Raw genomic sequence first — 26782 nt, 5'->3', positions numbered from 1 at the left:
GGTTTGCAAAGGATTCTGGCTAACAGAACCTGGTGATAGCCCAACAAGTCATCCCCATCTTGGATTCCCCTAGGAGTCTAGTTTTCAAAAATACCCAGGTTTGGTAGGTTTCCCTAGGTGCCGGCTGAGCTAGAGGCCAAAATCCACAGCTAGGCACTGTCAAAAACACGTCAGATTTCAATGTAAAAATGTGATGTGTCCATGTTGCGTTTCCTGTCGCGAGCGATAGGCCTACCCACACAAGTGAGGTGCCATTTTTACCGGGAGACTTGGGGGAACACAGACTAGCAGAACAAGTGTTATTGCCCCTTGTCTTTCTCTACATTTTCTCCATCCAAATGTAAGACAGTGTGTAAAAAAAGACCTCTATTTGAGAAATGCGCTGTAATTCACAAGCTAGTGTGGGGATCCCGGAATTCTGAGATGTGCAAATAGCCACTGCTTCTCAACACCTTATCTTGTGCCCACATTGGAAATACAAAGGTTTCCTTGATAACTATTTTTCACTCTTTATATTTCACCAAATGAATTGCTGCATACCCAGTATGCAATGAAAACCCACTGCAAGGTGCAGCTCCTTTATTGGCTCCGGGTACCTACAGTTCTTGATGAACCTACAAACCCTATATAATCGCTGCAACCAGAAAAGTCCAGCAGACGTAACGGTATATTGCTTTCAAAATATGACATTGTAGAAAAAGTTACAGAGCAAAACTTGGAGAAAAATGGCTGTTTTTTTCAGCTCAATTTCAATATTTTTTTATTTCAGCTGTTATGTTCTGTAGGAAAAACCTTGTAGCATCTATGCAAATGACCCCTTGCTGAATTCAGAATTTTGTCTACTTTTTAGAAATGTTTAGTTGTCCAGAATCTAGCACTGGTTTCACACTCATTTCTGTCACTAACAAAAAAAAAAAAAAGAACAAAAAAAAAAAAAAAAAAAAATGGGGTATATGTTCCAGTAAAATATGGTTTTCTGATTGAAGTCTGCCTGGTCCTGAAAGCTGGGAAGATGGTGATTTTAGCACAGCAAACCATTTGTTGATGCCATTTTGAGGGAAAAAAACAAACAAAAAAACAAACCACCTTCTGCAGCCCTTTTTCCCCCTTTAAAAAAAAAATATATATCTATATAAATTTTCGATGTATTTTAGCTAATTTCTTGGTCTCCTCCAGGGGAACCCACAATCTCTGGGTACCTCTATAGTCCCTAGGATGTTGGAAAAAAGGAAACAAATTTGGCGGGGGTAGCTTATGTGCACAAAACGTTATGAGGGCCTAAGCGCGAAATGCCCCAAATAGCCAAAAAAGGCCTAGCACTTGAGTGGGAAAAGGCCTGGCAGCGAAGGGGTTAAATAGTCACTTATGTAGCACTAATATGCGATGGCTAGATTACATGCCTGCCAATGGAGTGATGCTACATGCTCGTAAACCTAGAATCAAGATACACTAACGTTGGGACCGTTCAGAAAGGGGGCTATCACCTCTTTCTAAGCACTCTGCTGCACCATTCAAATAAGAAAATAACATTTAGTTACCTGAAACAAATCACAAAATTTAGTTTGTGCAAAGCGGGCAGCTCTTTATTAACAGAAGCTTAATAAATGTTGAAATCAATATTTATTGTTGGCGTTCATGCGCCAATATCTCTATCCCTTGCTTGAAACAATCTTTCCCTAATTCATCCGTTAACCATTCCACTCAATTTTTCAATAATAAAATTAAAGTTCAATTGTTAGATGTAAACTGTTGTGTTATTTAAATGAAGTTCTCAAGAATTATTGTCTAAACAAAAGACACAACCCCAAATAATGCCTCAAAATTATGTATGCACCCATGTAACTGACTCATAACAAAGAACTTGAGATGAATCTATTAAAAAAACATAAAAATAAAGGAATAGCTCATATCGCTAACCAGGAGCACATATTATGTGCCCTGTTGGACAAATGTTATGGGCTGAATATTCTGTCACTCTAGAACAGCATTTGAAGGGATCAGGTGCATAAGAGAACTGGTCACCACTACTTATACATAGAAAATTAGTATGGGCAACATAGGGAATACACATACTCACAGTATTGATTGCCATACGAGCTTCAAAGTTGTCAACACAGCTTAGGACAAGATCAACTGGCTTCCCTTCTTCAAGACCACCAAAGCTGAAACACAAAAAAAAAAACACAGATTAATTCCAAATATTCGGTCATGGACTATCCAATTGCTGGCCATCAATTTGTAAGCAAACAGGGTTTTTAAGATAAAGGTTTTTCCACAAAAGGTTTCTGCAAGCTGGTCAAGTTAAATGTATTTAACAACTTTAACAGAGTTTGCCTTTTGTGAACATAATGAATATTTGGTGTAGAGTCATCTCAAAGGATGGTTGCATTTTATTACATGCTTAACAACTGTTGCATGTGTGAAGGAGTGACTGCATAGATGATATGGCAAGATCTGAAACCGAGCATCCAGATGGGAAACAGGTGCAATATTTACACTCAGCAGCCTTGAAGGTGGGTTTATCTCAGCCCTAAAACAGGTTGGGATTTGGACATCACAAGGAAGACTGATACTTCAGAAATTAGATAACCAAGACCATAGCTCCAAAACAGATTGTTGCACAGCATTAATACTTCGAGGTTCTGTATCTGAGGCAAAGTCAGTGACAAACGCCACAGTAAAACAAATAACTTTCACATCTTATATATATATAAAAAAAAAAAAAAGACATATTAAGCTAAACCCAATGTGTCTATGTGATTACACATGCTACATGTTTACAAGTAGGTTACTGACATTCAGGCCTTGTTCAGGTACAAGTTTCCACAAAGCTATTTAAACCCAGTGACATCTGCAGGAAACACACAAAAGTGAATATTGTAGTGAAGTCAGAAATCTAGTATGGCCATCAAACAAAGGCACCAGAGGGAGTTTAATGACTGTGGAGTTTTTCTCAAAAGGATATAAAAAGGAGTTCATGAAACAGTGCAATAAAAATCCTCACAAAGTTCATATCAAAAAGAATTTCTTTACAAAGAACATGTTGAACTGATGCTTTACAAATGAGGTTTAGAGTTGTTGGAAGCAATTCAACTTGCATCTCGAATTCCAAAGTCTTACCTGAGCCTGTCCATGAAATGTTGGAAATTATCGACAGTTGTGATGTTGTAATTGTGAACTTCGAACTGGACATCAGGATTTATATTCCTTAAAAGCAAATGGTTACAATCACATAGGTTACTATTTTGCCCACCGTTCAAAGCCAAAAAGCATGTAGCCAAGATATCACACACCGAGAGTCACCTCATATCATCATAGGGATGGACCTTGTCACACCCTTAGAACTTCAACAGCCTGCAATCAGTGCACAGTCACATTTACTTTCTGCACCTTCATGTTACCGAGGAAAAGAGGCAGCAAGGCAGCGCCACGAGGAGCAGCTGCTATTCACAGGTACATGCACCTCTAATTGATATCCATGTTCCTTGTTTCAAGTTATTCTTCAAATGTATATTCTCAATTAAAGGCATTATCCACCAGAGAGGAAAAGCTCAGTAATCTTGATGATCAACATAATACACTCAGATTCAAATATATGGTTGATGCCATGTTATGTTATGCCATCATGTGCATCACTTATGAACAAATCTACTATAAGGATCTGTTCCACACATTACGTTGATAAACGAGGTCTTTATTTCAGTGTAAAGTAAAACAACTGCTCTCTCACGAATAGGCTTCAAAGGACAAAAATGGAACACGCAAATCATCACACTACAGTATGGTACCACTGTGATGTTGGGGAGTATTCACTAACAGATGTCACATCACTTCCTTTCCGAGCATCGGAAAAATGTAGTCAACATTAAACTGTACAATTAATCCAACATGTCTAAAAAGACACAAACAAAGCAAAACAGAAAAGAAATGGAAAAAATGTGGTGTCATGCCAGTCATGGACAAAGGAGGTCACAGGTAAATAACCATATATATTCAGAGCACAGGGGGTTAGAGCTATGTAGTAATATACCTAAATAACTATCTGTTGCATGTATAACATATGTAGTAATATACCTAAATAACTATCTGTTGCATGTATAACATCCCTCTTCTGTGATCCGATTGTTTGAAACCGGAGACAATAAGCACTGTTTTCTTGGGTAATTCAGGCTGTACTGTTGTAATAATATGGAATTCGAACTGATGTACTAAATGAGTAAGATGTGCTTGGTGTGCTATTTGGCCACATTTATTTTCAGTTGCATACATAAGTAATTCAATGAAAAAACGAAGGTTGAAGTAAAGATATATTTAGCTTTATTTACAACAGTTTAACTTACGTTTATAAAATCTTGCAACCCAAATTAAGTGCTTGTGACCGCATCCTTGATGTGAAAGATGCAATTACAGTTGTTATAGTTAAGCTTACAGATGTGATTACAATTCATATTACCCGTAACACTATAAGAAGTGACAACATGTAGTTTTATTTTTTTTGTTCAAGTATCTATTGTTACCTAATTATGTTGAGCTTCCATGGATGGTTATCTATTAGTATAAATATTGTGAAGTCATGAGCACTGCATTTCATGAGCGAGTAATTACAAACTTTTGCTTATTAAGTTATAGAACACAGCCATAACTTGATAATTTCAGTTGATTCTCGGTTTTAATTCACAAATATAAGTGCACCATAACTCTGGGTTTCATTGAGTTTCTAAAGTTGTACAATGTTTTTAAGTGTTATAAAAATGGTGATGCATAACTTCAACCTACCAGATGCGAGGTGCTGCAGGGGTTGAGAACACTGGAGGTGACCAACCCTTGCTGGGCACTGCGTAAGGCCCTGCGCCAAACCCACCATGGGTGGCCAATCCTGGAAGCGCAAACACTTATGCTTTGGAATTCAGCATCTGGGTCCACAAATCCAGTGGCCTTTTGTTTCTTTTTAATTAACCACAAGGAACTTCCTTTTTGGACTCCCACAACCAATTGGCATGCTCCTTTAAGCTTTTTTCCTTCATGAAGTGGGGATGATTCCCCAAGTCCTGCAATGGTGGCTGCAGCATTTTTGTGCAAGCCAAGGCCCGCCAATCAAAGTTTCCGCTAGCTTGTTTTTTTCTACGTCACTGTCAAATCTTTCTATCAGAGATAAAATGGCAAATCTTCAGATGGTTCAGTATGCTGGGTGCTGACCAGAAATGTAATGGTCACAGATCTGTATCTAGTATGGCCGACTAGGTTATGGAAGTGCATTCTAAATGCCTACAAGGCTGCTCTTGTTTGCCTACCAATCATTACAAATAACGATGCAGGACTGATGATGGGTAAATCAATATTCTCCTCTGTGCTGAGGAAACTATATTGGCTAACAAATGAAACTAGATGTGTATTCAAGGCTATGTGCATCACACCATTAATAACCCATTAATGGGTCAACCTTGCTGTTCCTTGAGAAGAGGAAGGAAAAATCCAGTTCGATGGCATGTGTAGCTGCAGATACACATGCTTTGCACATCCCGCCATCTAGTGTTGGGCTCGGAGTGTTACAAGTTGTTTTTCTTCTAAGTCTTTTCGAGTCACGAGATCGAGGGACTCCCCCCCCCCCCCCTTTCGGCTCCATTGCGCATGGGCGTCGACTCCATCTTAGATTGTTTTCTTTCCGCCATCAGGTTCGGACGTGTTCCTTTTCGCTCCGCGCTTCGGTTCGGAAAGTTAGTGAAAAACTCGGAAAATTAGACGGTATTGTTTGCGTTCGGTATCGGGTTAGTTACAACAGATCGACACCGAATTTGGAAGAGCTCCGGCGGCCCTTTGGGGTTTTCGATTCCCCAGCGGGGCCTGGTCGGCCCGACCGCGTGCGCCTTCAAGGCTAATGGAACGGACCCCATTCCGCTTCTGCCCTGAATGTCACAACAAGTATCCTTATACAGATCAGCATTTGGTCTGTAATTTGTGTTTGTCGCCAGAACACAAAGAGGATACGAGCATTTCGGTCCAGAAAGACCTTAAGGGACCGAAGAGCAAGAAGACTACAGATGGCGTCGGTGCCGAAAGGACAAAAACACACGGAGGAAGAAGAGGAAACCTTCTCCATCGAGGATTCAGACTCCGAAGAGGTTGATCCTGAACAGACGCCGAAAACCGTGAGTAAGACGTCGATACACAAGACTCACGTAAAGACCAGTAAAGCCCAGGGGACGCCACCGCCAACAAGGCCATGGCTTAATCCGAAAAATAGGTGACCGAGCATCGGCACCGAAAAAGGGCATGCATGTGTCGAAGTCATCCAACTCCAGTCGACATACCGGCACAGAGCACACTCGACCCCGAGACACTGGGTGAGAGCAGACTCGACCTCGAGACACCGGGTCAGAGCAATCTCGGCACCGAGAGAGCGGCACCGAATCAAGTCGGCACCAAGAAATCTGTACGCCGAAAAGCAAAAAAGTGTCGTCGGAACCGAAAAAGACAGCCAAAAAGGTTTCGATACCGAAACATCCGGCCTCGGAACCGAAATCAAGTTCCTACACAGAGGAACAAGGCCTGTCCTCACAAATGCACACACAGATTTGGACAGGAACTAGAGACAATGGAGCCTCTTGCATCCGGCAAACTCCTTGTTGGTGTGTCCACATTCTGCAACAAAAAAAGTGTGACACGTGTCCTAAGTAACTAGCATTGAGACCTGGCTCATTTCAATTCTTTTTCTCATCTGAATTTCACAGCTTAACTGCTCATTAAATTGCTCAAACTAAATAAATAAGCAAATCAGTTAATAAATAAAGGAGTACCACTGAGTCGGGGAATTAATGAAAGCCATAAATGATCTGCTAAGATTGACCCATCAAATCAGAAGAGTTAAAATGGAGAGAACTATTATTGTGTGCCAGTAATATGTTAATTAACAGTGTGGGAACAGAACATGAAGCAGACTGGTACAGTGAGCATGTATCAGCATTGCAATGGGAGACAGGTGGCTATGGCCTATTTGTCCACCTGGTGCCAGGGATTAGCAGCTGCCAATTTCTTTTACCCTCATTATATCTCCTTCCCTTGGCTGTGGACCATAATTCTAGGTCAGGACATTTATATCTGCTAGTGTTCTGTTATGTTATCAGCTATGGCTGTAGTGATTATCTTTGTACGGAACCCAAATAAAACCACTAGATTTAGCAGTAGTCTAATTTCTGTTTTTTTCCACCACTATCACTGCTACCACTGTAATGAATTTCCTCCTCAAAATGTGCTGGCAAATAAAACCTTTTTCAAATTTCCAAGGAGGCTCACCTTAGTGTGTGCTCTGCAGCCTCCACCTTGCTCAGCCCAGCTTGATGTGGTTGGAAGAAGAGCCGGTTCATGTTGGCAAGTTCCACCTTGTCATAGTCAAAGAGGAGAAGCTGCAGGAAACAGACAGTAACTGTTAAATTCCTAGGCACAAACATTATTATCAATAAAGAGCACAATCATCATATTGGTGAGAAATGATAAAGGAAATGTCACACTAAAGCATAGATGGAAGCGGTGTGGCACACTCATAGGTTAGCCATCATACTGCAAAGTCAGCCCTTTAGGATAATTGCTCCTATCTCAAGTCATAGAGGGTGGTTACACTCAGTTTCTACCACATTGCTTTTTTTCTGTCTGCAACTTAAAAGTGATTCACACAATCTATTTTGTTGGTGATCAGTGGAGATGGAACCATGTCACATTCAAACACAAAGGACCATATGTTTTTACAAGGGGTTAGAGGAAAAGAAAGGAGTTGAGGCAACTGAATTCCATTTGGCCCAAAAATGATGAGAAAACGACGAATACAGAAACCAGTATACATACATATATTGTAAAAATATGTTTTCTAAAGATACACTTTGGCTCTGTTACTCTTCCTTCTGTAACAACCTATGTGTATATATCGTCATAGGACAGAAACAATAACTAAACTCCTGTGACAAGGTTATTTGTTTGTGGGAAATCTGGATCATTGAGAGCATGGTCACTGAGTTCCTGGTCAAAACATGAATCTTTGACAGACAATGAACACATTGCCTGGCTAAATATAATGTATACCATTAAGCTAATATGCTACGACTAAAGAATTTGTTTTGTGTCTGTACATTTATACAATATTAAACACACCCTGGAAGATAATAAATTAGAGAAAAGAAAGTTGCATATGAAAATGCAGACTGTAAAAATTAAGACAATAGAATGTAGAGCGTGTTGCAGACAAGGTAAGTCTACACACAATGTATAGTGATCTGTGGATGTTGCAACAATATTATTTACACCTTGGGGGTTACACCAAAATTAGGATTATTTCCTACTTTCTTTGGGACAGTGTTCTCTCTTGAGATCTCAATCACCATCCTACATGTGTAACATTTGATAGGGTTGGCGGCAACCACAAGACCAACCACAAAATGACAAAGGAGAACATAAGGTCTGAATCACAACCTGAAGCTACGCTGGCCTCTTCAACTTCCCACACACAAAATGGGATAGAGGAAATGTGTGCAATAAGTCTATCCACTTGCAATTGCTCTGGGTAGCATTCCAACCCATCGTTCTTTTGCCCACCATGCCGCCTCAGTTTGGACCCAGCATTACGAAATCAGTCTTCGCCTTGTTCCAATAGGAATGGTCCAGCCTTAACTGCCAAGCCAGGTCCTCTCGGAACCGAAACACAAGCAACCCAAGACCGATTTTGCCCTGATTGGGGCTCTTCAGTCAGATGTAGTTTGGTTTCAGCAGCACAATGAGCAGGGAACCCACATCTGCTCATATTCTTGGCATTTAGAGCTTTACATCAAACACACAAAACGCATTAGGAAAAGTGCTTGCAAAATTCTAACCACTGGAAATCGCTCAGGGTAGCATTCAAAACCTTTGTTCGCCATGTCACCTCGGTTTGCACTCAGCAATATGCAAAACAGTTTTGAACCCGCTCCAATAGGAACAGTCCGGCACAAACTGCCAGGCCAGGTCTTCTTGAGGTTCCTTCTAGACGGGGCCTTGCCTGGCAGCTCAAGACGGACTCGTCCAATGAGGAGCTGGGTCGGTATTGATCTGCATATAGCAGGCCTTTCTCTAGAGTGGCATAGTGGGCAAAAAACAATGGACCAGAATGCGGTCCAAGCGACTGCCAGTGGCTGAGATGTATTCAAGCATTCCATCCATCGTCCTTGTTGTTGTTACAATCGGCGCCCAAAGTGAAACAGGTATGCCCAAATGTGGTCCTATGCTCAGTGTGCCATAAGACTGAAGCAACACTATACTGACAAGGACCAAGCAGGGCAAACCGCATCTGAGGTTGCCTATGGTTCCTTCTGGGGAGAGCCTCACCTCGCAGTTTGGGACCCAATTACCGTGAGGAGCAGGGTCGGTACTGACTGGTATAAGGTGGGCCTTTGTCTACAGTGGCAGAGAGGGCAAAAAAAAGAAATGGTCTGGAATGGGCCCGAGATTAATCAAGCATTCCACCCGTCACTCGTTATTGCTCTTCAACTTCCCAACGTGGATTTCTCTCATCTCTACCATTTAAGGTGAATTATGACCACACATATGCAACAATATGAAAGTGGCCAAGCAGGACACAATTATTTTTTGCTTTGAACAACTATGACTTAAACAGCTTTTGCTCTTGCAGCTTAAGGAAAGGGTTCTGCCTGCCCATCACCACAAGAATCAAACAACAAACTGTGGGGCATGTCCTGGAAACTGAAATCAAATAAATTAAGGATGCAGACTGAAAAGAAGCCACTATAGTTGTCTCAATTAAAAACACTGTGCTAAGGACCAGGCTTTAGTCTATCTGTCATAAATAAAATATTGTATTGTAAGTCATTTGTAAAGCGCATTCCGGCCGTAGCATCGAAGCGCTGAGGCGTACCAGTGAGTCGTAGGAATACAAAAAAAGAAAGGGATCAGGCGCCATGGCCATTCCATAGTCGCCATCCTAATGGGAGAACAGCCAAGTTTTCAATCTCTTTCTAAAACCAAAGTATGACTCCACCTGCCTAATCGCATGAGGGAGGAAGTTCCAGACTTTGTCTGCCCCCACCAAGAAAGCTTTGTCCCCCCCCATTTCACCCTATGACAGCAGGGCACCGAAATAAGCTGCCGAGATGAAGATCTGAGCAGCCGAACTGGCTGGTAGGGCTGCAAAACTGATCTAAGATAATCGCAGCCATCTTGATGGTGGGCCTTATCGGTTAAACTTAGAGACTTAAACTTAATCCGTTTTTCCACCGGGAGCCAGTGGAGTTGTTGGAGGCAGCTGCTAGCTGATGCAGAGCGAGGGAGGTGTAAAACCAAACGGGTTGCTGCGTTCTGGATTGGTTGTAGTCTGTGGAGTGCGGATTTGCTAATATTCAACATTAAGGCATTACAGTAATCCAATCTAGACATCACCAGCGCCAGAACCACCACAATTTTCAGGTCTGGAAAGATTTTCTTAAGGGTTCTTAATGCCCAGTAGCAACATTTAACTGTCTGGTTAATTCGTTGCTCAAATTAGAGGGATCTGTCGAATACAATGCCCAGGTTTCTAGCCGAGGAGCGCGGGGCTGGGCACTCACTACAAGACACTGGCGACCAACGGGGACTCCATAACTTAGTATCTAATCCGAAAAAAATTATTTCAGTCTTTTCCCCATTGAGTTTGAGCCAATTACTGCTCATCCAACTTCTGATCTCTCTCATACATTGATAGAATCTGTCGGCGGCCTCCTCCCAGTTGTGAGAGACCAGAACAATCAGCTGTGTATCGTCCGCATACGACACAATCTGAAAACCGAATGAACGTACTAGTCTGGCCAGTGGTGCTATGTAAAGATTAAACAGAGTAGGGCTGAGCGAAGACCCTGTGGGATGCCACATAGCAATTGAAAAGGAATAACCCTGTAATCCCCACAGGACACAGTAATGGATCTGTTAGTGAGAAAAGACTGGAGGATATCAAGTGCCCTATCTCTTACTCCTGCCTGATGCAAACGCTGAATAAGGCGCTGCAGGGATATAGTATTGGAAGCCACGGAAAGATCCAGTAAAACAAGGATGGCGCCTTCCCCCTGATCTACTTTTCTGCGAATGCTATCAGCTGAGGATATCAAAACAGATTCCGTGCTATGAGCTTGTCGGAACCCCTGTTGGGATGGATCAAGTCCCCCATTAGCTTGCAGGAAGTCAGCCAGTTCAGTATTAAGATGTCTTTCCAAGATCTTGGCCGTGGTGGCCTTCCCATTTTCGGGGGGAGTTGAGCAAAATTTGCATGCAGCTGGACAATTTTATTCTCACAAAAGTCAGCAACTTTTTGGCAGAAAGTGGAGTAATTCTCCAGACCAGGAGGAGGGGGCGGAAGGGTAAGAGTTCACACCACTTTAAAGAGTTCCCCGGTACACTCCAGGCTTCTCTAATAATGCAGGAGAAGTATTCTGTTTTAGCTATTTTAATGGCTAGTTTGTATTTCTCGAGGGAAGCCCTGAGTTTACCTCTCTCTGTCATGGTCTTGTTAAACTGCCATTTACATTCCTGACGACGATATAATCTCTGCAAATTTTTAAGTTCCTCTGAATACCATGGAGCTGAGGTAGTGCTCCCCGTTTGGGACCTAGTATGGCAAGAGGAGCCAGTGTGTCGATGGCCACTCTGATCCCCTTTTCAAAAGCCTCCAGTCTAGGAAGACCTTGTGCTTTAGCCTGGTCCCAACCCGACTTAAGTGCCCTGGCCAGGCTTGCCTCCTACACCTTGTGCCATGGCCTCCCAGGTCTAGGAGCAAAGGGGTGTTTTGATGGTTGCTTCCGTGCCAGCTACCTTAAAGGTTAACAGGTGATGGTCTGTCCAGTCAAGGGCCCTGTTGTCTAGCCTAGTGCAATTATCATGCCGGATAAAAAAATAAAAAATAAATACCATCCAGCATGTGCCCAGCACTATATGAAGGAGCAAAATCAGAAAGATCCCAGTCAAGACTTGTCTTCAGGCCCAGAAACTCGCTGGTAGCTGGGTCCGACTTATCTTCCAGATGGAGATTTAAGTCACCCAAAACTTTAGCCTTAGGAGACAGGGCAATCGGTTTGATTATAGTCGGCCAAGCCGAAATAAAGTCATTCTTGGGGCCTGGTGGCCTGTATATTAGCAGGCCCTCAAAAACAATGGTATACTGAAAGCGTAGCTTAAAGTAAGCCCCTTCACAAATGGCCTGGGCTCGCATTTAGCTCCTCCAATGAACAGTAGAAGTTACTCTTAAAGATCACGCAAGCCTGCCTCCTCTCTTCCCCAGCCTATCCAGTCTAGAGAAAGAGTAGCCTGGAGGGGAAGACACCAGGAAATCTGGGTTAGAGTCTTCTTTGGCCCAGGTTTCCATAATGAAGAGGCAGTCAAGATGAGCCGCTTCAATCAGGTCCCTTATTTCAAGCGTGTGCATGCCCCGGGAACAAGCATTAATTAACCTGCAGATCAAGTGTGACCAAATATAGCCTGCCTGGTTATTACTTCGAGGCCCAATCTGTATTTTGAGTTTAGGACACACCTTATAAGATGTTATTTTGGGATGCCAAGCGCATATCCTGCACTTCCATCCCCTTAATTAGTCAGGATCAGCGGGCTTACAGCACCTATGTGTAGTCTCAAATTTAGGAGCTAAGAGCTCCTGTGTAGAATATTTCCTATCCCAAGTGTGTCATGTAGTTATCAGAGCTAATGGGGAAAAGAATGAGGATAACTATGTGAGTGACACCCAGTACCCCTCCTGCTTTGTAGATGCGACTGTTAATGAATCTTTTAGACTTTACTAAACGTTCTCTTCCTTCATATCCACCACCATAAAGGACTTCATTTGCTTACTAATGCATTTCACTTAACAAGCACACAGGCGTAACTGTGTCACAAATTTATTGCATAGTGGAATACTGCTTGAAAGTTGCCAATCAAAAACATCTAAGCCCACCTGAGTATTAACCAGTGAATGGAAGCAGCATAGCAAGAGAAAAAATACCCCCTACTTTTAAATAAGGAACCTAGCAGGTTGACCAACTCTGTAAGAGGTTCTTGCAACAAGTAAAGATCAACTAAGTATTAAATCACTAAAAATGCTTGAGCTTTGACGGTCATGCAGATTTTTGTTTGAATTGGTGGATTAATTGTAGAGAACGTGAGATTGAATAAACAGAGAGAATTTACAAGACTATGTTTTTCTATTTTGCACGTGTACCTTTTGGAATCGTTGACTGCAAGGACAAAAAGCTGCCTAGAACTTTGAAGACAGATCAATGTCAGTCAAAAAGATGTGATGTCAGAGAACATCCCACAGAAGTTGTGCTTTGAAGAACAGATTGACCAAACAAAAAATGGACTGCATATTGAAACAAATCTACATGTAGGCTTTCCATAAACCTAGCAATAAGTTAACAATTTCCTATTGTGGGGGACATCTGGAGAACAGGGGAGCTGGTCTCTCTCGAGGACCTGCGAAGGGAATATATAATGAGGGCGTCTGTTGATTTCCAATACCCTCAATTGAAACATGCACTAAAGAAGCATATACAGGTAGGCGAACAGCTTCCGGAATCATCTCCGCTGGAAGATCGGTTGCCGTCAGAGCCAATGCTGGAGAAAGCAATTTCCCTGACCTATAAAAAAAAAAAAAAACACATGAATAACTCGCCCGACCCTGGGCATTCTCTGCAAGAGGCTTGGGAGGGCGACCTAGGAACAATAGAGGAGGAGGAGGACTAGCAAGAGGCCCTCCAGAGTCCAAGAGAGGTGGCAATCCATTCTCAGTTTTGCCTAATACAACTCAGAATCCTTCACAGATCATATTACTCCAGATCTCTACTACATTGCATTGGCTGCAGCGAGTCTGCATTGTGTAAGAGGGGATGTGGCATGGAGGGCTCATTCCTTCATATCCTGTGGAGCAGTCACACAGGAATTCTGGCAGCGAGTGGTCCGCATCATGACTCAGGTGACGGGCCTTGCGGTTCCCTTGGAGGTCAGATGGCTAGTACTGCACATAGCTGGTGAAGACAGGTGGCCGCGATATCAGAGGCTGTGGCTAATGCGAGCGGCAGGAGTAGCTACAAGAGATATAGCAAGAACAAGGGAAGCGGCCGAGCCTCCAGACATACAGGGCTGGGAAAATAACTTGGACTGGTGTCAACGAGCAGAACAGATGATTTATATGAGCCGCGGATGCCCCCGGAAGTATAAAAAAATCTGGTCTCAATGGGAGGAATATAGAAACTGGTAATGGAATGGAGCTGAAGGGGAGGACTAAGTGGGCAGTAGCATGAGCCTACCATCTTGAACTACAATTGTGGGGTAAGTAATATACTGTGCATTGTAGACTTGGGGAGCAGACTATGTCCCAATCGTAGATACTGCATCGAGGATGCATTGATAATTGCTATGTAGATACGAGAACCAAGTTCAATCCTCTGCAAAGACTTGGTGTTGAGTGTTATGTAGTGAGCAATAAAAAGAAGTTACACCAATAAAAATAAGTTTTTTTAAAACTATTTCCTATAGGATACCACGTACTTGACAACATCTTTTTTAAACATTCTTTCACCATCACCCTCACAAATATAAGGAATACTAGAATGTTGCAAATAAACCAAAAAAGTGTAGTGTTGTAATTCTTTTATGGTACATTAATATTAAATCATTATTAGACATATGTATTTTTATACAACATTTTCTTTCGAACAAACACAGTTTCCACACACAATCGTCTCTTGTCTCTCAATGTTTTGCACTGTCGTCAGTAGGCCCAAGCCAGCGGGACGGGACGGTGCTTCGTGACCCTCACAAGCAGTGTCCACAGGCCACGGTGCAGGCAGAATGCCTGGTGATGACACAGGAGTCGATGGTGCTGGGGTGTGAGCAGGCAATGCCGGAGTGTGGGGCCCACAGGTCGCGGTTCGAGCAGCGGCTCGGTGAAGTCGTCAGATGACGGCGTCGGGGAGACCAGGGTCGCGGTGCGAAGTGCGGCAATGCGACTCCATGTGGTGTCGCAAGGTCACGGTGCAGGCCAGCGATATCGTTGGCGGCATCGCAGTGGTTTCTCCTCTTGAACAGCACAAAACACACAGTTCCCAGTGCTGCAGGTTGAGGAAACTTAAGTCTTTGGTGTCCCTGAGACTTCCAACAGGAGGTAAGCTCTACTCCAAGCCCTTGGATAATTTTCTCAAGCAGGACACACAGCAAAGTTCACCCTTTGCACTCTTTTCAGGCAGAAGCAGCAACTGCAGGCCAGTCCAGCAAAGCAACACAGCATAGGGACAGTACTCCTCCTTCAGCTCTTCTCCTGGGCAGAGGTTCCTCTTGGATCCAGAAATATTCTAAAAGTCTGGGGTTTTGGGTCTTCTTCTTATACCCAGTTCTGCCTTTGAAGTTGGCAAACTTCAAAGCAAAGTCTCAAGTCTTTGCAATATCCTTCCTTGTCCACTCCAGGCCCCAGACACTCACCAGGGGCTCGGAGATGACATTGTGTGAGGGCAGGCACAGTCCTTTCAGGTGTAAGTGACCACTCCTACCCTCCCCTCTAGCAGAGATGGCTAATCAAGATATGCAGGCTACACCCCAGCCCCTTTTGTGTCACTGTCTAGAGGAGAGGTGTAAACAGCCTAACTGTCGAACTGACCCAGACGGGGAATCCACAAACAGGCAAAGTCACAGAATGGATTAAGTAAGAAAATGCCTACTTTCTAAAAGTGGCATTTTCAAACTAACAATCTAAAAACCAACTTCACTAAAAGATGTATTTTTAAATTGTGAGCTCAGAGATCCTAAACTCCACATTATTATATGATCTCAAAGAGAATCTGCGCTTTAAGGATATTTAAAGGCAGCCCCCATGTTAATCTATGAGAGAGGCCTTGCACAGTGAAAACCGAATTTGGCAGTATTTCACTATTAGGACATTTACAACACACTTGTATATGTCCTACCTTAAACATACACTGCACCCTCCCCATGGGACTACCTAGGGCCTAACTTAGGGGTGTGGCTTACATGTAATAAAAGGGACGGTTGAGGCCTGGCAAGTGGTTCGAATTGGCCCTGCAATGGCAGGTCTGAGTCACGTTTACAGGGCTACTAATGTGGGTGGCACAACCAGTGCTGCAAGCCCACTAGTAGCAATTGATTCACAGGCACTGGGCACCTCTAAAGCACGTTACTAGGGACTTATTAGTAAATCAAATATGCCAATTATGGATAAACCAATCCACAGTACAATTTATATGGGGAGCACTTGCACTTTAGCACTAATTAGCAGTGGTCAAGTGTGCAGAGACAATAAACCAGCAAAAACAGAGTCCAAAACCAGGAGGTCAGAAAGCAAAAAGACAGGGGAGACGTGCTAAAAGGCTGCCAGGTCTAACATAGTCCATATAAAGAGCAAGGAAATCTGTAGAGAAACAATCTCTCCAAATGTAGCTTTCAATTCCTCGTTCGTGTTGTAGTACATGTTAGTACAATCTTTGACGATGGCACCTTGGTTCGTTTTAATGCATGCAAGGGAGAGGAGACATAGCTATTAAGAGTGGTGATAGGACTATGGCGAGTCATATTTTATCAGGTCGAGCTATTTTTAGGACCTACTCGCCCGCAGTTAACAAACAGATGTTCTGTTCAGTCAGAAAGTGAAGGAGGCCTTTAAAATGTTGTTCTTATCACAAGAGCTCTGTGTTCAGAGACAGAGGTCAAAGGTCAGTTTGTCTTACAATTAAGTTTTCTTCTGACTATAGAGTTCCAGGATTTTGGCAGCTTTTTTCTAATAGACAACATTTAAATAGCCAAGTCAACTGTACAAACATTTCAAAATATATTTCAGTAGTTGTGAAAGCCCATTGTTTGTACCTGTGTGATGAAAAACATATTTTACTAGGATGAAAACAAATCATAACACTTTACTTGGTGATGTGCAAAGAATGAATATGTTCTTTGAAACCTGATTTACACAGATTTTTAATACATTAAAAAAAATCTCAGTAAAGCTGCAAGTTATTGGGAAGGATTCTGGATATTTCTTGGAAATATTCTGCCTGTAAATGACAGTGTGCAATCACATCATGCTTTAGAAATGTATTTATTAAAAGAGCACTGTTTCAAGATTTATATTTAAACACTCAATTAGTAAACTAAGAGGCAAGTAATGGATTGTGTGCCCCTATATGTGGCCTAGATTATTTGTATACATGGATCAAACGTTTAGTCTGTTTATTCAAACAACAAAGTTTTTTGTACACCAGGAATGCTAAGCTCACATATTTGAATGTACACTTATACGTGAGAATGAAGAAAAAGAGGACTCTGTAAACTAAGATATTTGCCTAGGATCACACAATTTGGGACGGGTCAGGCACATTACAGTTATGGTCAACTACATTTTTCAAGTTATTTGACCTGCAGGTCTAGTAACATTTTCATGATTTTTTGAGGTCTGATTGTGGTTTGTACATAAATTGTTCTTGTCCTACTGTGGTCCTGAGGAAGCCAAGAATGTTTGGGCCCGAAACGTGTCGAACTTTCTTGCAGAGAAGTCCAATGATTATAAATGTGATATAACCTACAATACGAACGAGGAATTGAAAGCTACATTTGCAGAGACTGTTTCTCAAAGGATTTCATTGTTCTTTGTATGGACTACATCCTGGTGTGTGAGGGGATGAAATATAGCACCTACCACCTGTTTTCAAAATATGTGCTAGTTTCAAGATGCAAGAGTGAAAGCCCAGAATATTAGTGCTAAAGTTAATCTCTTCTCTTATAAAAAGTTCTCATGTTGCAAACATCCTATGCCGACAAAAGTTCAGAGGCAGTTCCATAAATAAAGGCTCACCACTGACATCAGGAGTAATCTCCAGATCTAGTGTTTTCTTTTTATGTATAGCACAGCTTTCCTTCCAAGGTTTGTAAATTGAGTACCACAAAATTGATTGTTTTATATCACTTAGAAACAGATATCATTCCGATTCCATAGTGTGGCATGAGGAAACACCAAGAGAACCCAGGAAGGAAAATTAATTTGAATACACTCCTTTTGAAGAAAGTGCAAGACTGGAAAAGATATATCAAGTTCCTAAAATGCTGCATCTTATCCGAGAAAGTGTAAACACATGGTGTCTAGAAAAGCATTGCAGAATTACAGTTTTCTCTATGGAGTAACACTGAGCCATCAACTATGGCAGAAAGAAACGCAAAAGAATGCATTATATCTCTGAAGATTATATTCGAACGCCATACCTATACAACATTGCAGAGACATGCCATATCACGGCACAGTACTTACTGCATTAGTCACTTTAAAACGTCGCACAAACATGACTTAACACAAGCATTAACCACCAAGATGTCATGTATCAAACACAAAGAGCACATTAGACGGCACTTCAACAGAGCTCACACGCACACACACACTATTTAACTAGTATATCACACTACATCTGTTTTTACTGACATGCAATGGGCAGGTTGCCTAAAAGATGCATCATTAAAAGTAATCAACCTCATATCTCTGACAGCAGTTTACACACACACAGCTCAATGAATGAGACAGCGGCACCCACACTTCAAAATAGCCACAGAACTTACCTTTGCACGTGAATCAAATGCCCAAACCCACAGCAAGCAAGTTAAACTACACAGTTCTACAGGCGAATCAGAAGACAATGCCAAGAATGTATCACAGGACTACTCATACTCCGGTCTAAGATGGAAACCAAACATACATCATTACAGAACTTGAGGAAGCTCCTTCGGAGGCAAGTTATTATTAGCCAATATTTTTCACTGATAGACATTAAAAATGTATATTACCTTACCAATGCCACATCTTGTCAGCATTTCTGCAGTCACACTGCCAACTCCACCAACACCTACCACAGCTACTGAAAAAGTACGGATTTTCTGTTTAAAAAAAAAAAAGAAGTTAAATATACTCTGCACCATTTGATGTGTATGTGAATAATTATTCTATCAGAAGGCAGCATCATACCTCATAATCGTTAACAATCCCCATTCGCTTCAGTGCCATCAATCGACTGCAATGGAGAGGGAAAAAATGTGACAAGTTAAAAGAGAAAATGCCAGTAGGCTATTTATAAGGTACAATAAGCAGAAAACACCATTTTGTGTTCCTAAAAAAGTATGCAATAATAAGGCATCTAGTAAGATGAATGTGAGCTCATGAGACTTATGCAGAGGTCTGGGGTTTTAGGTCAGAACAGCTAAAGGGTGAAGCGCAAAAATTAAACTGAAATGTACACATTAAAACGGGTTATTATTATAATCCTAAAAAGGTCATCGGAAATGCCTAAAAAAAAGGCAAAGAAGCAAATGTAAACAATACATACTAAACCTTAATCTAATGCTTTCTGTAAATTCTGAAACTGTGCATAACGCCAACATTAAACTAAGAAGAGTGATGTGCCTTAACCTAATGGTAACATGCTTAACCTCAGAGCCAATTCGAAGCATAATGCTTACCCTGAAATTAATCAAAGCCTTGAGCTCCAATGCTGAGCCCGATGCTACCTTTGAACCAAAAGTATTGCTAACTTGAAGCCCAAGTGAAGTTCAGAGCATTACCCCCAGCTGAATGCAAAGACAAATCCTTGCAGCTTGCAATGCAGACTCCTATCAGCTAGGACATACAGTTTCCACGTTTAAAGTTTAAAAAATAAGGCAATTAAAAGTGCATTATGAAAAAACAAAATCATCTTAGGCGGTCAACACAAGTCACACCATCAACCTCGACATGTACCCTAGATGTAGAAATGCCACCACTTACATCCACCCTGAGACCGCTGCCATCAGTTCTGCAACTTATTAGGGCACAGAGGAATCTAGTATGCTACCAGTGTCTGGACTCTTACTTTTTAGTGACAGAGTTTCTGGTCTGAAGTCACTTTCTATTACTGGTAAATTACAGTTAGAGGGAACTGGCCTCATGCGAATGTAAAACGCTCTTATTTGATGACCAAGTGGTTCTGTTCTTCTGCCAGACTCAGGTATCCTGATTTTAACACTACGCTTCTTATCTGTTGCCAATGTTAGAATTTCCCAGTTTTAATTATAAAGGGCTTCTTGCCTGCTGGCAGTCACGGCAACCCTCACTCTTAAGGACTGTGCGGGGCTGAACTGCAGCAAGTTGCTAAAGCACCTAGTTTTAAAAACTGTAGCATTTTGGCTCTGTGCCTTAGGCCCTGTACAAGGACTGAGATGGGTCATTTGAGGAAGTGAAGTACCAGTATGCATTGGGATACAACACAACATTAAACTACTGTCTCTGAGAATGAGAAGGTGGAAGGGCAAGAAAGCAGTCAACCCCCCAAATGTGTTGCAACACACTGCCTGATAAAAATAAAATAAAAAAACAACACATTACATGACTGAACACCAGCAATACGCACCGACTCCACTGATATGTACAGTTTGACAGCAGTTGAGCACCACCCTTTATATAGATCTTAACACGGAAGTGTGTATCTTAAAGGAATGATGGGATATGGAGGTGGCTAGAGGGTGGGGATTACAATGATGAAGCATGACAGAAACAGCCTATCATAGTGACTGATCTGGGCTCCACAAAAAACTGTGACAGCTCCCGGCACAGCAGGATTGAAGTCCAGCATCTCCACACTTCTGGTATCCAATTTTTTGGGCTGACTACGTTTTACTATGGATAGTGCCTGTAGTTGCACTTCTGTTCTTATGGTGCGATGGCTGGCTCCCTGGACATATAAGAATTCTCAAAGGTGCCACCTGTAAAGGTGATATGCTGTAGCACTTCTGCATTAAAGTTCTCCATTTTGGTTCTCTGGATGAATTAATACCATTATATAGAGAACCTCTATAGATCTAAGTGCACCAACATTTTTGCATGGATTCGCTACTTTGTGGCTTTCTGGCACCACTAGTTTATACTTGTATAGTTCAGACCAACATGGACTGAAGAGCAGTATAGTATCTGAGCTCATGGTCGGAAGGGACTGAGGCAGACATGGGCCCAACTTTAACAACTGGGGACTTTCCCCACTAGTGTCCCTGTATTGCATAACCACCAACTGGGACTCAAGTTCCTCTTTTTAGCTCTTGATTCTAACGACTTAATAGAGAAAGTCAAGTGGGCTAAAAACTCAACAACACTAAATAATTGCTGTCCAGTCAGTGTTTTTACTTATAAAAAGTAGAACGGTGACAAGCTCTAACAAGCCTCATAACCAAAATGGGGCGCACACACACACACACAGAAGAAAGGTCCAACAGTGAAGGTATTCCCCTAAATGTACCCTAGGTTCATGTTACAGCACGGAAGGCAAAATGGTCTATGACAGTGGTTTTTAAGCTTTTGACTTCTATGGAGCCCCACTTAATCATGATTGGAATACTATGACCCCCCACTGGGTCATTACTGGATACCGGGACCACAGTTGAGGCAATTTCATTATTTGAATCTCAAAACAATACACTAAAACATTTTTATTTTTTTTAAAGCGCATTCAAACAAATACACAAATTATGAAATATCATCAACATTTACATTTTAATAATAGGAAGGCTGGGGCTTTTCGAAATTCAACTGAGGCCACCAATCATCCATCATACATACAATATTATGTGCACTGCTCCCACAAATCAATCTGAGGAAACCAACTTAATTTTAGCCTCCAATTGCAAATTCCTGCACAGTTACATAACATTTTCAGTTTCACATTTTGCTTATTTATTTACATACACTTTATTAATCTGTTAATAGTATTCCATTTTCTAGGAAGTCATGGATCCTCGGAGTAGGCACTGCTGACCCCCAGTTATCTCTTGGCCCAGAAAGCGTACTTTTGCAATTTGGTGTACATTTGTCCAGTAGTTTTAGAGATATTAAATGAAAAAGAAATATAGATATACGGGGAGCCGGAGGATCCACAGATCCTCCACGGCATGCCAAAGAGAGGCCTTCATTGGATTGGGCGCAATTTGAGAAAAAAGTTGTGGCTGCCATTTTGTTTATCGGCTCGGTGGGGGAAAAATAACAATGCATCCTGACCCCATAGGACAGATGAAGACCTGGATTTGGCACCACTTAGCAAGTCAGGACCCTCAGCTAGATATCCCAGGTGCTGGCAGATGAAGTCTGATGTCCCTGAGACTGCTTAACAGGAGGCTAGCTCAGGCCAAGCCCTTGGAGAACCTATAGAAGTGAAGTAGTAATATGGCTTTTCCTTGCTGGCAGAGCTCAGCATACTTTCATCTTCTAATGTTGATAAAGTCAGATTAGAATGGGACAGCAGTACATGACAAGTTGTTTAGGATAAAGCAAGGCTAGCTGAGACATTGCTACTAATGTGGTAGGAGGTGCTCCAAGAGCTCCCCATATTTGCACCTTCTAATGCTGATAAAAGCAGATTGTGGGCCATATCTCTGAAATACCGAGGGTCAGCCGGATGGGATCAAGACTTGGGCATCAACGAGGCTAGCCCAAGACATTGCAATCAGCCTAGGGGGTAAACTGATTTGTCCTAGCTAGTAGGGCTCAGATTAGTCCAATCCATAAAGGCATATTAGGGTCATATCTTCACAATGGAAGAATCAGTAGACCGGAACAAATTCTTTAGAAATAGCTAGCAGCCTTAATTGAGGCTTCCTGCCAGGGCTCAGGAAACTTACACCTTTCAATTCTGAGAAAAGCAGATTGTGAATCAACTCTCTACAATAAGAAGTGTCCACAAGAGGAGGTCCAGCACCCAGGAAACAGCAAAGCTAGCCAGAGACATAACAACCAGTCTTAAAGTAGTACTGGGAAGTATAATTTTGTCTGTGATGTGCCATTAGTGGCATAAGACTAAACTTCTTGAATGAACAAGGCAGCCAAAGGTTGTACGCTACCAGAGCAGACCAATGCTGAAGTGTCCATTAGACTCAATCAACACACTACTATGCTGGCTGGAGCGAGCATTTAGAGAGGTTGAATTAGGCGTTGTCTAGGACAAGGAATAATACATATTGGCTTATATTTCAAAAGCCAATGGCTATAGGCGGAAGCAGAATTAATGAGCAGCAGAGTTAGAACAGATCCACAAGAGTTTGGAAAGGACGTTACCTGTGGAGGCAAATATAAACAAAACATATTTTTCATAAGGTGCATAATGTCAGAAATAAGCTGAGCTAAAATGGAGAACTACCAAATCTGTGCCATGCTGCTCTCCCGGTCGAAATAACAGACGAGTAAGTCTCCTTTTACTAGATGGTCTCATTTGTTTTACCCTGAAACATCATTCACTACTAATAATTAATGTGGAAGTTTTTTCTGGGAGCAATTTCTAGAAGGTCAGGAGGATAACTTATTATGTAAACAAAAAAACTATAAGTATCTCTGGGGTCACAAAACTATTGGGTGTGCACAGATGGGTGAGGGCAGAAGAGATGGGTACCAGAAGGCAATCTGATTAGCTCTTGTCCTGTCAGAGCAGCAACCTAATGTGGGCTTCATTTCTCACCCTCTCATCTGTAGGGTACTTCTCAGCTGGGACTTCAGCTACAACCCACCTGGTGTATCCCTGACTGGTGCTTGGCCATCTTTGAGTGCCTGGGAGGGGCTTGAGGCACAGACCCCTGCTCAAGATATTACTCCCATTGGCCTAGCAGGAGTAGGAGGAATATGGCTCCTTAAAGTTTGTAGTTTCTAACTAGGTTGCCATCCTTAATAGCTCTTCCACATCCTTCCTCCTTCATGGACTATACATGTTCAGCAGTAGACAGCATGGTGCGTGGCTACTGATTTTATCACTAATTCACATTCTTGCACTTTTAGTATCCTTTTAACTCATTTGACAGCATCTCTGCCTGGTGCTGTATGGATTACTAGGCCTTCTTTTATTAACTACCCCCATCCTTTTTTAGTGCATGTAGGAAGCTGGCTCCTTATACACTATATCAAAATGAGATAGTGTGCACGGAGTCCAGGGGTTCCCCAGAGGCTTAACAGAGGTTAAAGTAGATAACACTAATGCTCTCTTTTATGGTAGTGTGGTCGAGCAGTTAAGCTTATCAGAGCGTAGTGCAAATCATTTGTTGTACACACACACAGACAATAGAAAAGGTACACTCAATGACTTAACTCCAGACCAATGGTTTTTATATAGCTAAAATATGTTTTCTTAATTTATTTCTAGAATCATGATTCAAGTTGCAGGTAAGTACTTTTAATAGGTTTGTATTTCATACATATATCTATAATACTTTATTTGAAATCGATAATTTATACAGTTTTTGAAATATTGCCAATTATCTGTTTTAAATGTTGACAGTGCAATTTTCAGAAATGTCCCAGTTTGGGGGGGGGGGGATGGGGGGGGGGGGTGATGTGGGGGGGCGAGAGAGATAGTAAGATTTACGGTTAAGTACTTGAATTACAGTTCCAGACTCCGGGGGTTAGGAAGTCCACAGGGTGGGGTTCAAGTTTACCCCTCACACCCACCGCCAGCAACACAGGGCCAGCCGGGTACAGAGGTCAAAGTTGAGGCAAATTTAACATGTGCTCATAAGGAGACTGGGGGAACTCGATTTCAGATCTGCAGGCAAGTAAGTACCTGTGTCTTCGGATGGCAGACCTGGGGGGGAGGGGTTTAGAGGTTTGGGGGGAGGGCCACAAGTAGGCACCAAACACAAACCCTCAGCAGCACTGAGGCGACCAGGTGCAGGGTGCAAACAAGGCGTCGGGTTTCCAATGCTGGTCTATTAGGAGGGACTCTGGGGGTCACTCAGATGCTGGAGGCCGGGTCCAGGGGGTTGTCTTCGACAAACCACAGGCTGGATAGGGAGGAGGGCTGCCTGCTGAAAGAAGCTGCACCGGAGGCCTGGGGGCTGCGGGTGCAGTGGTCTTTTAGGCGTTAGATATTTTCGTCCGGAGCTTTCGCGTACAGGGGGTCCTTGGGATTCCCTGTGCAGGTGTGGTCGTGGAGAGGTCAACCCAGGGAGGGCACTGGCTCACAATCACCTGGGGACTCTTTCTAGCTGGTTGGGCCACCTGGTCACCGGCCACAGGAGTTGGGTGCAGGGTGGTCAGGACTCATGGATCTGGGGTGGCTCTGGAGTCCTTTGGCGAAGTTCCTTTTCTGGACAGGGCCGCTGTCCTCTGGAGTTCTCAGTCCTTTGGGGTGCAGGGCAGTCCTCTGGAGCTTGGCAGAGGTCGCTGGTCCCACTGGATGCATCGCTTTCTTTGTGCAGGTTCTCTGAAGAAGTAGACAGGCCAGTAGGGCTGGGGCCAAGTCAGTTTGCATCTTCCTTCTTCTCTGCTGGGGTTTCAGCTTAGCAGTCCTTCTTCTTTGTCAGGTTGCCATGAATTTTATGAGGTGGGTTCAGGGAGGACCTTAAATCTTGGAGTATGGGGCGTTACAGAGGTCAGAGGGCAGCAGCCAATGGCTAGTGTCCCCGAGTGTGGCACTCCCCTTTGGGGAGGAGGACACAAGCCTAACCCTATTGGTCCCTGTCCTCCAAACCAAGATAGGGAATTCTGCAGGGAGGGGGGAGTCACCTCAGCTCTGGACACCTTAGGGGTGCTCACTCCTCCCTGTTTTCCCTCATTTTCCCTCCGGACTTGCAGCCAAAAGTGGGGCTTTATCCAGAGGGGCAGGCAACTCCACTAGCTGGAGTGCCCTGGGGCACTGCAACCAGAGGCTTGGGCCTTTGAGGCTCACTACCACGTATTACAGTTCCTGCAGGGAGGAGGTGTGAAGCACCTCCACCCAGGACAGGCTTTGTTTCTGCCCACAGAGAGCTGAAAGTGGGAAGCTGGCACAGACTGGTAAGTCCTGCACTACCGGTTTGGCTAACATACAGAGGGGCATCTCTAAGATGACCTCTGGGTGCATTGGTCAATAAATCCCACACTTGCATCAGAAGTTTGATACCAAACTTTCCAGTATTCAGTAAAGCCATTATGGAGCTGTGGAGTTCGTAATGACCAACTCCCAGACCATATGCTCAATATGGCTACTCTGAACTTACAATGTCTAAGAATGGACTCAGACACTGTAGTTGCATATTGCTCATGCAGCTATGCCCTCCCCTATGGTATAATGCACCCTGTCTTAGGACTGTAAGGCCTGCTAGAGGAGTGGCTTACCTATGCCACAGGCAGTGGTTTGCGGGCATGGCACCCTGAGAGGGGTGCCATGTCGACTTAGCCTTTTTCTTCCCACCAGCACACACAAGCTGCAAAGGCAGTGTGTATGTGCTTGTTGAGAGGTCCCCTAGGGTGGCATACTACATGCTGCAGCCCTTGGGGACCTTCCTTGGCCACGGGGCCCTTGGTACCGTGGCTACCTTTTACAAGGGACTTAACTGTGTGCAATGGGTGTCCTAATTGTGGGAACAAAAGGTACAGATTTTAGGAAAGAAGACTGGTGCTGGGGCCTGGTTAGCAGGATCCGAATACACTTTCAATCAAAGAAAGTTGGCATCAATATCAGGCAAAACGTGGGGTTGGGCGGTAACCATGCCAACAGTGACACTTTCCTACAATGTACGAGCATGTGGCATCCCACTGCCCCATGGGTAAAGGGGTTAGTCCTCATTAGTGTTTTTATAATATAATGAGCGAACCTTTCACATACTGTAGGAAGTTGGCTCGGTATGTGCTATTTCAAAGTAAGGAATAGCATGCACAGAGTCCAAGGGTTCCCCTTAGAGGTAAAATAGTGGTAAAAAGAGATAATACTAATGCTCTATTTTGTGGTAGTGTGGTCGAGCAGTAGGCTTATCCAAGGAGTAGTGTTAA

At 42.9% G+C, this 26782-nt stretch overlaps 1 protein-coding gene across 2 annotated transcripts in view; it reads right to left on the bottom strand.

Moving 5' to 3' along the window:
* The window catches only part of UBA5 (ubiquitin like modifier activating enzyme 5), a 59865-nt gene that overhangs the window by 22044 nt on the left and 11039 nt on the right, over nucleotides 1-26782 (bottom strand). The window contains exons 2-6 of one of the 2 annotated variants that reach the window (XM_069211894.1): nucleotides 19001-19046; nucleotides 18828-18912; nucleotides 7291-7400; nucleotides 3121-3207; nucleotides 2078-2162 (exon numbers count right to left, since the gene is read on the bottom strand). In XM_069211894.1, the coding sequence (XP_069067995.1) occupies nucleotides 2078-2162; nucleotides 3121-3207; nucleotides 7291-7361 (243 nt within the window). In that variant the 5' untranslated portion in view covers nucleotides 7362-7400; nucleotides 18828-18912; nucleotides 19001-19046. Of the gene's footprint in view, nucleotides 1-2077; nucleotides 2163-3120; nucleotides 3208-7290; nucleotides 7401-18822; nucleotides 18913-19000; nucleotides 19047-26782 lie in introns of both variants that reach the window. The other variant, XM_069211895.1, reaches the window with a different exon arrangement.

The sequence above is a fragment of the Pleurodeles waltl genome, chromosome 10 (assembly GCF_031143425.1).
Source record: "Pleurodeles waltl isolate 20211129_DDA chromosome 10, aPleWal1.hap1.20221129, whole genome shotgun sequence".
In the NCBI taxonomy this organism is placed as follows: domain Eukaryota; kingdom Metazoa; phylum Chordata; class Amphibia; order Caudata; family Salamandridae; genus Pleurodeles; species Pleurodeles waltl.
The sequence above is the reverse complement of the archived record's forward strand: the minus strand, read 5'-3'. Positions and strand labels throughout refer to the sequence as shown.